This window comes from Berkeleyomyces rouxiae, assembly GCF_048999995.1.
Source record: "Berkeleyomyces rouxiae strain 22BRR77 chromosome Unknown BrBRR77_ptg000012l, whole genome shotgun sequence".
Lineage (NCBI taxonomy): Eukaryota > Fungi > Ascomycota > Sordariomycetes > Microascales > Ceratocystidaceae > Berkeleyomyces > Berkeleyomyces rouxiae.
This window is the reverse complement of record NW_027396502.1, coordinates 2392547-2405347: the sequence shown is the minus strand read 5'-3', so window position 1 is coordinate 2405347 and position 12801 is coordinate 2392547. Positions and strand designations below refer to the sequence as shown.

At 53.3% G+C, this 12801-nt stretch overlaps 2 protein-coding genes across 2 annotated transcripts; one reads left to right on the top strand and one right to left on the bottom strand.

Annotated features, from left to right (window-relative positions):
* Nucleotides 1-4876: 4876 nt before the first annotated feature.
* On the top strand, nucleotides 4877-10111 carry BROUX77_007983 (uncharacterized protein; the record flags this gene model as incomplete). Its single annotated transcript, XM_073753136.1, has 4 exons — nucleotides 4877-6274; nucleotides 6353-6462; nucleotides 6522-9152; nucleotides 9217-10111. 4 exons carry the CDS (start codon nucleotides 4877-4879, stop codon nucleotides 10109-10111), a joined length of 5034 nt encoding a protein of 1677 aa, XP_073602276.1.
* A 659-nt stretch (nucleotides 10112-10770) lies between these two features.
* Nucleotides 10771-11667, bottom strand: BROUX77_007982 (uncharacterized protein; the record flags this gene model as incomplete). Its single annotated transcript, XM_073753135.1, has 1 exon — nucleotides 10771-11667. The coding sequence occupies one exon, from the start codon at nucleotides 11665-11667 to the stop codon at nucleotides 10771-10773; it is 897 nt and encodes a 298-aa protein (XP_073602275.1).
* Between the last annotated feature and the right edge of the window lie 1134 nt (nucleotides 11668-12801).

The window sequence follows — 12801 nt, the reverse complement described above, 5'->3', positions numbered from 1 at the left end:
ACATTTTTATCTCTCACGTATTGCGACTCTCATGCAGGTTGTATTGTCGTTTCTCTTTTCTTCGAGTGTCTTTTCTCGTCTTGTGTTTTTTTCTAGCATTGGAACACTGTTTTCTTTCCGCTGCCATCTTTATTTGTAGGACTTTGGCGACTCTGTCTGTCCCTGGCCTGTGGAACGGGGTCGCGGAATGGCAGAGACAGACACATGACACAAGAAAAGGACGTTGAAAGAACGCACCACACACAACAGCCATAGTTACAATGGTGTGTACTGGTACCTGTACCCACCCATATGAGGGGCATGAGTAGCTAGGACCAACCCTTGAAGAACGACCAGACGAGGGGCAGGGGGCAGGGCAACAAACGCACGCAGACACACAAGTATTGGGACAAGTCAACATAGACTTTTATACATGGAGATCCTGTGCTCCTTGTACTATCTGGGCTGGATGCGTTTTTTTTGTCTGAAGCTGTCAAACAAGAACAAGACTTGCAAGGAGACAGGAAAGAAAAAGGACCCGGCGACTGATGGCGTAGCAGTAACACAACATCGGCACAATGGCGTCAGTTGTGGGCGGAGCCAGACAGCAGAGAACAGGGCAGGCAGGGTAAGACAGGACAAGACAAGACAAGACAGGCAGCTCTCCTCGCCGAGTGCTTCCACAAGTGTCTGAAGTACTTGACTCCAAATGAATATATGCTTGTGCCTGTGCTCCCTTGTCGTGAGTTGCCGTGCTTCTCGCGGTTTCGCTTCTGCAGGTCCCTCTTTTTCTTTTCTTCTTCGTCTTCTTCTTCTTCTTTGTGATTCTCGCCGGACTGTTTGTTTCCCATTCTCGTATTGGTTTTTCGTGGTTCGTCAAGAAGTTGGCACAGCCGGTTTTTGTTGGCGTGATGGATGGAGAGGGGGGAGGGGGGTATGTATACCCGTGCTTGCATGCACGCATCTTGGAGCCATGCCACGGCTCGTAGGCGAGGCGTGGTCCACGTAAAGGACGCACGCGCAAGCTCTCATTCGTACGTAATGTTCGCTGTGCCCTTTTCAAATCAAGATGGTGTGTGTGCAGATCTGCACACGGGCGCGTGCTGGCTGTCTGGCGTGTGCCTTTTTGCTGGTGAGCACCTGCCGCCGTCCCAGTCCCTTTCGCCCGTCCAGCCAGCCTGCAGTCTTCACTCAGATGGCCGTGCTCGTGTCTGTCTGCATGTAAAAAGCGCAGCCGGCCTCCTTGCACCTCCACACGGACCGACGCCGACGCGGCTTGCCCTTGGCGACAAAATCCCCGGGCTTCAGCTGCCCCACTTGGTCTCAGCTTACTGGTGGGGGTGATTCTCGGGTATACTCCAGGCTCAAAGTCGCTTCAACCAGCGCCCCGCCCCGCCTTTGCTGTCTATCTCTGTTGTCTCTGCTGGTCTGGCCTCGAAACAACCCCTCTGCCTTTTGCCTTATGCCTTCTGGCTGGCCTTTCGGGCTCAGGACCCTTGAGCTTTGGCTGTTTGTCCATCCCTCCAGGCCCAGTGCCCCCTTTGTGCTGCCGGCCAGTGTCTCGGGCTGGGCGCACAACATGATAACGAGTGCTGCTTACTGATACAGGGGCTGGCCGCTGCTGTAGGGGCTTCCAGCACGTTGTTGTAGCACCCTATCGAAGACCCTGGAATGGTTCCAGAGGCCTTCTCCCGCGGGTGGCTCATGGCTTTCAGAGGGTCTTCAAGGCCCGACAGCCAGATGGACTGGACAAAAAGTCCGCGTCTCGGCTCAAGCCGCCGCCAGCCCCAGTGCTAGTGCCAGTGCCAGCGCCAACCAGTCAAACTGGTTGGGCAGAGAGGGGCTGTTTATTTGCACAAGCACTTTTAGAAATGGCTGTGTACTTGTCTTTATTTCCATGTTCAGGAACGAATGCATAGATCCGGAGTCTCTTCAATCTGTTCTTGTGCAGTCAGTCACGTCACGTCAACTTGGTCTCTGGTAGACAATATACAGATCTCCATCTTATGCCTGAACACACTCTGCATTAACACCGGCGGCACGCGCAGATTTCATGTGTGTACCTTTCAGTCATCTAACTGTCGCTCTGATACATCTGTACATAGTTGATTATGTATGACATCTACCCTACGTGCGTAAGTCTTGCTTGATCTTTTCTTGACCAGCGTCAGTGAGAGAAGAAGGAAAAAACTGGGTTTGCCTCCCCCGTCTCGCGTTGCAGTTCACCATGAAACGATCTATCATAAAAAAAAACTTAAACTCTGGCCGCCATAGCGTCAAGACAGTGAGACAACGCCCACGACGAGGACGGGGACGAGGAGGTGGCGGCAGCCAGTGCAAGAACAAAAAGGTATAGTTGCCACCGCTGCTATACTATAGTTACTTCTACTATGCAAGTATCGGCGGTGCATGTTCAGCTTGACAAGCACCCAAAAACAACGCCCGCCATGCAGATGCTATGCATTCAAGCAGTTACAAGTGCCAATTATAGCTCGATATAGACCTTGGACTTGGTCTGTCCTCCTGCAGACGCAGACGTGGTCTGGTATCTTGCGGACCGGCCCAACGAGGGAGAGAAAAATACAAGCAGAAAAGGGAGACCTATGCAGCGAGGTTTGAGTCAGACAGAGGATGACATCAGAGGGCGGGATAATGTAGCATGCTGCAGAGAATGAGGATGTCGATGACATGATGTGTGATTGATAACCCTGTGTGCTTGCATAACCCTAAGACACACTCCATCTATTTCAAATAGAACTCATGATTAGTTGCTAGTGAGTACACATGTCAGTAAGACTGACACTTGTACTACTCACCAGGGCGTTTCGGGAATACAATAAAGATTACTGCTGTTATGAGCCTCCAACAGCACATCTACGCTTTCATAAGCATCCAGGCAGACTGTCCGATCAAGCACAAAAGTGCAGATAAGGCTATCCTTGTTTGTACAGCGCATCTGTTCTCGCCATCTTGATCAGCCGTCCATTCTGTGCCGTGCTTGGTCACGTCTCGCTCGCCACAGCTCTTCTTGTGAGGTCTTGTTGAACTGGTTATCTCTAGCTACTCGTAGTTTTGTGCTTGTCTCCTTTCGACTAGCAATCCCCAACTAGGCGCCTTTGTTCTGCCCTGGCTTAGCACCAATGCGGTCTAGGCCTAGACTTGCCGAAAAAAACGCGCTGCATAGTTCGTTCTGTGCCGCATCTCTGCAGCATCGCTGAACTGACCATTTAGGGCCAGATTTAGCGTGTTGCTAGACTTCCATTCTTTGCAGCATTTTGGGTTAGCCTGGGGCAGCAAAGGTGGTTGGTTGGGCCAGGGTTCAATGCCAATATGGAAGCCCGTGTTCTTGTCATCTGACAACTAGTTGTCGAGTTATACTGACACGACAGCTTGTCAACACAAAATGCCTATGAATATTATGTACGTTGTATGTTTGGTTTGTGTCTCTGTCACTTTGGCTTTGGCTTGGACTCAGGCACTGGTTGTGGCTTTTTGGCTGGCCTGGCAGTTTGGCAGCCTGAAGTCTTAGGCCTGGACAGCTTTTTCTTTCTTTTTTTTTTTCTTTTTAAAAGACAGACAGACAAACTCACACACACACGTATAGCCCCCCCCGGCTCTTCTCGCCCGCCAAAGCTGGCAGGAGCAAATTCCCCACCAGCCATCTCATCTAATAGTCCGTCCGAAACAGTAACAGCCGTCGACCGGCTGCGCCTGGCGCAAGAACCAAGAAACTACTGCAAGCAAGTGCCTGGATCTCCGCCTTCACCACGTCTTTGAAATGGCAAGCGCACTGCCAGGTCCCCGTAAAAAGCTCAAGGCCAAAGGAAACAACAAAACAATCCCCTCTTGCTGGCTTTTCTTCCTTCTGTTTTCGCCTACACACCTCTGCCCTCCTTCTTCCCTCTTCCCGTGTCTTCCCCCCCTCAAAAAAGGAAAGGACGATCATTCTGATCCACATCAGCCTCTGCTTTATTGGCTTTGTGTTTTCTGTCTCTTGTGAGTCTGTCTACGTCCACCCCCCCACCCCTCCCCTGATCGGGTTGATTGGATATGATCTCGAAAAAAAAAGACGAAGAAAAAAGAAAGCAGCCAGACCACCACCAGCACTGGCCAGGCCTTGAGCACTCAACTACCCTATTTTTCCCACTTGTTGCCCAATCTTCCTTTTTGTTTATTTTTTGTGCAATTTTCCCCATTACTCGACCTCCAACGCTGTTTGTAGAGCGTCCTCCGTGCCGCCTGCCTGCCCGCCTTTCCTTCCTGTTTTTGCTGGCACTTTCCCTCCCGCTGCCAGTTCGGCTCGCCCTTGGACGTCCACCTGTAACTGCCTGCATCTGCAACGCAACTACTGCAACTGCATCTGCAATTGCGTTGACTGACTGGCTGCCCTTCTCCAGCTTGGTACTTGCCTACAGTGCATCTGTGCTTGCCCCAATATCCACCAGGCCCGCCGCTCGCCCCATATCTGATCAACTCGCCTTGATTGCTAGTGTTCTGTTTTTTCTCCCTCCTTCATCACCACCGCCCGAATCATCATCATCATTATCCATCACCTCCATTGTCACACAAAGCCTCCCTTCGCAAATTCGCACTCACTGCGCCCACATCGCGCGCCCACCACGCCAGCGACCACGTCTTTTCACGTGTGCAACCTCGCCACTTTTCCGCTCTCTCGTTCTCTCAGAGCGCACAACGTCCTTTGTCCGCCTCCGCCTCCGTCTGGCACTCCTTCATCTTGTCTCCCCTCAAAATTCGTGACCACTGAGTCCTTGAACAAAGAAATCAGACATACCGATTCTAGCGCCCATTCACATGCGCAGAGCAGATTCCTGTGCTCTCGCTCTGTGACTGCTGTATACTTACTTATACAAGGCCTCGCCCCGATCCCGAGCCCAACATGGACATTGGCCCTCCCCCCTCCAAGCGTCCCTGCTTAGAGTCCAACAACAATCTGCCGTGGCCGCCCGGAAGCCAGTCCCTTGCGCGCTCTCGACCGTCGCTATCGCCTGCACATCACATGTCTCCTCACCAGCCGCCACCACCGTCATCGCACCCACCACCGTCTCACCCGCATCCCCACTCACATCCACACCCGCATCCGCATCCGCATCCACACCATTCGCATTCGGCCTCTCATCAGCACCTTCCACCACCGCCGCCGGTCCACCACAGTCACGGCCATTCCCACGGCGTAGCCTCGGCCCCGGCGCCGAATGCCTCTGCTCACCACCACCAACAACAGCAGCAGCCGCCGCCGCCCTCGTCCTCCCAGCCGCAGTACTACCACTCGCGCCCGCCTGAGCAGTCTCCCGGCCCACAACACCAACAACCCCACCAACCCGCCCACTCCGCCTCCCCCTCAAATACGGCGCCCCACCACACACCATCGCCAGTGCAGGGCGTTCCGCCGCTTCACTCGGGGCCGCTTTCTCTCTCCACCCACCTGAACCCGGCTACGTCGCCGCATGGGCTCTCGGCCCACCACCCAACCATCCAATCGCCCTACCAATCTCAGTCGAATCATTCTAGCCACGGCGCTCCTCTGGGCCCGCATTCACACCACATCCCCTCGCCAATAAAGCCCGACTCTCGCCAGTCGTCCAAGATGAGTGGCCACCAGCATCAGCACTCGCAGCAGGTTTATGTAGACGACGCTCGCTCTAGCGTTCATCGCGACCCTTCTCAACCACCATTGCCTACATCACAGCAACCGCCAGGTGCTGGAGGTCAGAGCCACCATCACCAACAACCCTCTCACCAATACGGCCCTATGAAGGACGCCCATCGCCCACCGGCTCCGCATTCTTCTATTCAGTCTCATCAGCCCCCCGCCCCGCACATGCCCACAATAGCAGCATCCTACGCCCCTCCATCTCACTACCAAGATGACCGTGGTCAACAGCAGCAGTCGCAGTCACAGTCGCAACCGCAACCTCAACCGCAACAGTCGTCGCAACAGCCACAGATGCACATGCAGTCGCAGCCGCAACCACAACGAATGGATTCCATGCCCCCGCCTACTCCAGTAGCCGGCTCAGCTCAACCTCTTCCTGGCGTAGGCGGCATGCAGCCCATAATGGGCTCATATGAAGACTCGAGACGACAACCTACCACCTTCCATGGCCACCCACCAGGCCCTCCGTCTGCGCCCCACGATGCGTACCGCCCACCCCCTCAGCAATTTGCGGCCCAGAATGCCATGATGCCACCAATGCCCTATTCTGAGCCCTACGCTCAAGAATTCATGGTTCAGTCGACTGTGACTGGAAAACGAAAGGCAAACCGAGCATCGCAGGTAAGCTCATCTTGTCCATTCCCCGCTAACCTCCTCCCTTAAAAAAAAAGCAAAATACTCACTAACATGACCATAAAGGCTTGTGATAGCTGCCGCACTCTTAAAGCTAAATGTGATGAGACTAAGCCGTGTAAAAACTGCAAGGAAAAGGGCCTGGAGTGCAAATACCGTGATCCGGTTCCCAAAGCGTAAGTTTGAATTTACTTTTATGACCAGTCTATCCACAACTAATTTATCATGCGTATAGTGCCGACAAGGTCCAGACTGATATTCTAGACGGAATCCAGGCCATCCAACGCCTAGTTTCAGCTCTGAGTGACCAAGCTACCAAGACCGACGAAGAGGTCAAGGCAATCAAAAAGTACCTACTTCGCCGAGACCCCGAAATCAGCTTCAAAAAGGAAGATGAACAAGGAGACGACCTCATGGAAATGGATGAGATTGAGCCCCCAACACGGCCACATTCAGAGCCCCGGCGAGATGACCAATCCATTACACGGCCCAATCCGCGACTAGGCCCAGACTCTGATGCTGTATCTGCCGTACCAGAGGTGCCCGATGAGATGAAATCAACAGTCAAGATACGCCCGTCTCCACCACCTTCCAGCCTTGATCCAAAGATGGATGGCCCCGTTGACGACGAGAATAGCACTGGTCAAGACGACGAGGTTGAAGCCGAGCCAGGTCCAGTCGTACGACCTGGAGAGCCTTCTATTCCACCCGATCACACCACTGGTGCTGGCCATCTGCTCAACTGGCCTGCCATCAAGGATCTAGTCCAAGATGTGCTGCCAGAGGTCAAAGTAAAATTTCCGAGCGAGTATCCCATTCGCCAAGAAGAGGCCCGTGGAATTCTGCGTATCCATGGTCGGGGCGAGGGTCGCGACACTGGCGTTCCCAGTAGCAAAAATAATGGACCTGTTGGCAACCAGAACAACGATTTAAAAGATTCCAACAACAGTATTGATGGAAATTGGGGCGATACTCCAGGCGCCACTCCGACTGCCACGACCTCGAATGGCAATATTAGTAACACTTCAAAGTCTAACGCCAACACTACCATCAACACGAACATCAATGGTAACGCCAATCGGAGTGGGAGTCGTGGCGCAATCAGCAACGTTATTACCAACTCAGCTCATGATCTTTCCTGTACTACGAGCGAACTTCTTTCTGGCAACATGACCTCGGATCAAGGAAACTTTGAATACGATGATGGAGATTATGAACTCGACTCGCCCAATGACGATCGTTGGGGTTATGCTGGGCCAGCTAGTCCTATGAACCCCTTCGATGGCTCTCATCTGACCCCTCGGTCCCCCAATGCCCACATTTTGGGAAGCATGGACCTTGAACCAGAGACCATGGTCAGCATGGCGTGCTCTTTCATCGAAAATATTCTCAACATGCACCCCATTGTCAACGTCACCGATATCCGTATCATGATGCAAGCCTTTTTGGACACACTTCCCAAGACTGGGAGCTCTGCCCACCACCATGCCCAATCCGTGGAAGACCGGAGCATGGCCAATACCCCAACCGGACCCGAAGGATCTTCAGGTAGTGGAAAGAGGAAGAAAGTAGAACATGAGGCTGTTATGGGTGGAAAACGCATACAGTTTCACCTCGAGGTACCTATACAGCAACGTTACGGCTGGCCAGCTCGTACAATCTCCAATGGCCTTGTCCTTGTCATTCTTGCTCTCGGCAAAATTTGCAAGAGCCGAGACTATATTCATGACTTCGTGCCTAGCGATCTTGCTGGATTGGCTGCCGCTTCGCCGTCTGTTGCACGCCACGAGCCACCTCCTAGTTTCGGCAACCACCAGAGCTCCCCTTCAGAAACTCCTGGTGAACGTACCGTCAGCTCGCCCGCCACTAGTTCTTTCCGCAGAACCTCTGCGGCTACTCCTGGAGCAAAGACGAGCGCCCCTCACACTCGCAATATGGATGTGATTCCTGGCCTGGATTACTTCGCCATGGCCCTGGACATTATTGGTTCTCAAATGGGCGGAAACACTCTCAAGCATGTCCAGGCTAACATTTTTGCGGGCTTATACTTTGGACAGCTGGGAAGAGTCATCGAGAGTCATGCCTATATTGCGGCTGGTTCTACAATTCTGCTCAATATCATGCGCCCCAGCTTCAATCGTATGCGTGAACTAAAAGCAGAAAACCGATTCCCAACAAAACTGCGCGACAACCAGCTCATCTTCACCTTTTGGACTTGCCTTCAACTTGAAAGTGACATTGTTGCTGAACTTCCCCGTCAGCAATCTGGAATACTAGCCTATGACGGCACACTTCCGTATCCTAACCTGATGTTGATTACTGATCCCGAGTTGGGCCCGTTTTCGGATACAGTGTTTGAGAGCTACATGGCGCAGCTGTATCTCCGGCGGCACTTGAACCAGATTCATCGCATGTTCTACGGACCAAATGCCAAGCCTGCCTTGGATCCGGAAAATGACTTTTGTGATGTGAAAACTGCGCAGTCGCGTGTGGGTGATATGCTCTGGGTCGGACCTAACTTCAAGTTTGATGAAGATGACCCACCGGCGAGCGATATTCTGACTGCCCGACTACGTGCCAAGTACTGGGGAGCGCAGGTCATCACGTACCGACCTTTTGTGAAGCAGATTCTGGACTTTGGTGCAAATCTACGAAGAGGCCAGGCCTACTTTCCCGTCAATGAATTCCGGCCTGATGTTCAGGCACCTACAATTCACCCCAAGACCTCATCCTACGAGGCCATTGACGAGCAGATTAAAATCTATGCCCAGAGGGGTATCCGTGCTTTGGTTGAGAGCACTCAGGCGTTCCATAATTTGGGAGATGAGCGGCCCATCATTACCAATGTTTTCGGGACTGCCCATGCGTAAGTCGACTTGAAGTTTGGTCTTTAACTCGGTGTCCCTTGCTAACCAGTTTGTATGTTGTAGTCAATGGGGTAACATGCTTGTTCTTTCAGCTTGCTACCGTGATAAGTTCTTGAGCAGACATGTTGACGGCGGAAACTTGCTGATCCTCATGGATAAGACGCTCAGTTTCCTCAATCAGAGTGCTTGTTCCACTAGTGCGCTGGCTATTGACCGACGGATTCTCAAGCATGTGAGGCAACGGACCTTTGGCGATGCACCACCAACGCCCCGTGAGGTGGCTTTATCTACGCGCAAGATGAATCTTGCTGTCACGAGCGCTTCCACGCGCGAAAGACATGTCTGGATGCCCAAACAGACTGCTGCTTCCGAAAGACCGCCTACCAAAGAGGGTGTTGTTGCGTTCAGTGGCTTCGACGGTAGTGTCAGGATTCTGGACCACAGTCAGATTGAGGGCGGAAAGCTCATCATGGATGGCAACCAAATCATGGACGGAAATCATGTGCTAAATGGCAGTCTGACTTTGAACGGAAGCCAGATCATGAATGCCAATTTGCTGATGAATGGCAGCCAATTGATGGACGGCACCATCACGATGAGCGGCAGACAAATCATGATTGGTAGGCATACCATGAACAATGGGCAGATGATGGACTCTAACCAGATGATTGATGGCAATGTCATGATGAATAACAGCCTCAATATCAACAACAGCCAGAACATGGGGAGCAACATGAGCATGGCGCCTAACATGAACATGAATGGCAGTATGGAGATTGACAATGGGCAGATGATGAATGTCAACACGGACATGAACATCAACCCCGGCATAAGCATGAGTCCGGCCATGAATGTTAACCTGAACATGAATGGCCACCCGTCGATCAACACAGATCTCAACATGCTGTCGATGGGGTCGCTGGGAACAGGCATGCACCACAGTTTTGGCCAGTCATGATGATTCTGCCGAATCTCTCTGTCTATCTTTCCCCCTTTTTTTCTTAATTGTTTTCATTTTTTTTTGTTTTGCTCTCACTCTTTGGGGTTCTCTTGTTTTCATTGTCTTCAGCAGCCACCTCAGCGTTCTGTGGCGTGCCGTTGATCTCTCTTTATTTCTTTTTGCGACATTTTCTTTTTTTTTGTGCTTTAGCTTGACCATTTGTTTTTTATTATACCTCCCCGCCATTCATTGCCACATATCTGCCATCTACATACCACATAGCTCCCGGGCCGCCGGCCATTGCATCTGCCGTTGGCTGCTTTCTTGCGTTTTTTGTTTCCTTGCGTTCAAGCTTTTTTTTGATGCCATACTGCATATCTCGGTTTATATCTCTTGCTGTTTTCTGTTTTCACAGTTCCTGTTCCCTTTGTGTTTTTCTTGGGTCTTTGCCCGTGTGTTGGCGGCGCTGAAATTAATATTTCTGGTTTCTGGTGACATATGACGGGCCATGTCAATCAACTCTTTATTTTACAACATAACAGCTTCACGGAATTTTTGTGGCCTCTTCTTTGACCAACTATCTATATATACTGTATCTATATTCGTGGGTAGCATGTCCTCATAATGGTCATGGTCCGCGCCTCGTCGTCTAGTCTCGATGCCGCTTGTTTGCAGGCCTAGAACAACTGCACGACGAGACATATCCAGCCATCTGGATACGCGGCCTCTTTCATCAGCTCAGCGACTGGGGCTGCAAACGGCACTGGTGCTCCGTGCATGACGACGTCGCCGTGGATCGGGTCGCGTGCGCTCGGGAACAGCGCCGGCAGTACTGCCTTGAGCGCGGCGCCTAGCGTCTGCGGCCGCCGGTCCGGTGTCGTCGGCGCTATCAGCGTCTGCACGACCTTGAAGCTGCCAGCGGCGGCGACAACTGGTGTGGGCGGTGTAGTAGTGCTCTGCGCTGTAGAGGGGGCTGCTGGGGTGTTGGTGTCGAGCGGGATCGCGGCGGGTTCTTGGGCAGCGGCGGCGGCGGCAGCAGCGGCAGCAGCGCGCTGCGAGGCGGTTGCGGTCGGCACGTAGATGCGGATTGGCACATGGCGCAGAGCAGAGGGGGCATTGAGCAAGATGCTATTTACCTTTGCAAAGGCGTAGAGATTATTATCACGCACTGCGGCCCAGAGAGCGGTGGTATGCTCCTTGCTCATTTTCATAATCTGGTTCGCGTTGCCGTGGCGCACGAAATCGGCCTCCTTGACGCAGTTGAGAAAGGTATCGGCAATGTCCCAGCCGACGCCGTCGCGCACCGTCAGCCGCCACGGCAGCGGCGGCTGGTACAGGTCGACGAGCAGGCCGAGCGGCAGGTTGCGCAGCAGCAGGGCCTCGTGGTGGAAGCTGCTGCACGGGCGCTGGAAGAAGGCAGTCAGTCGCGGCAGCAGGAGCGCGAGGTAGCTGAAGCGCGGCACCGAGATGAGAAACGGCTGCGATGGTCGGTCCGGGTGCGTGATGAGCAGTGGGACGCGCTGGGCCCAGAGCCGCTGCGGAAGCGTCTGCGGTGGCGCGGGGCCGGCGGACATGGCGCCGGGGGATGAGGAGGGGGAGAGGAGAGAGGTCGTCGGGAGAAGGCGGAGACTCGGGAATTTGGTGTAAGCCTACAGCCCCGGGAGTCGCACGAACATGAGCAGCAAGAAGAACAATGTTGTGGCACCGACACGCCGATGGATGACGGATGACGGATGATGCTTGTTAGCGGGGCTAGCAAGCGCCATCCATGCCTTCTGGCGGTTCTCATCGATAATCTCAAAAAGAAAAACGCCACAGATAACGGCGTTTCTCCTGCGGTAGCTGAGCACAGACGCAGCCGCCCAGCCCCACTTCCAATGGCAGCGTGGCGCAAGTCAAAAAGGTCCAAGAAACAAAACAAAAAAAAAGAGTCAGCAGGCGCGGCCTTTGACCTTGGCTTTGGCCTGGACGTTGCGGTTGCAATCTTCAGCCGGTGAGCAGGGGCCTCCCCGGCCAGATCCATGGTCACGGACCGCCAGGACCAGGCGAGGACCAGCGCGCAGCAGGCGGCAGATGTGTAGACTTGGCTGTCGAGGAGTTTATTTGGCTGCAAGAGAGAGAGAGGTTGCTTTGGCGTTTGTCGTGCGGCCTGTTCCAACCAACCTTTTTGAAATCTTGCCTACCATGGTGCCGACTTACACGCATAGAACCAGCGGCCCACGTCGCATTTTCCAACGGCTGCACTTTTGGTGTGCTCTTGTCTCGTTGCAGGCGCAGACAGCCAGCTGCGATGTCACGCCGTAATTTGCTCGCTGGCGATCACTTGCAGTCTTTGTCTCCCAGGCCGGGCTCCTCTGGTCTTCTGGTCTCCTCTGGACCCGTCTCTTTGTTCCCCTGCCCTTGCTTTTCGCCAGGATTCGCCAGGATTCGCCAGGGTTTGCCAGGGTTAAGCTGCTCGGGTTGGCAGGAGAGCTCTCGGAACAGGCTCTTTAGGTCCTGGCAACTGCTTTCGTGGAGGATCCAGGAACGTAGCAACTCTTTGTCTTTGCTTTCTTTAGGAGCATGCATATACGGAAAGGGCAGAGGTCATGGCGAGGTTGCAGCTGCCCTTGATGGGAGAAGGAAGAGGAAGGAGGAAGAGGAGGGGAGGGGGAGGACAAGGAGGAGACAAGGAAGTAGAGAGGCAACTGCATGGCAGAGGAGGAGAC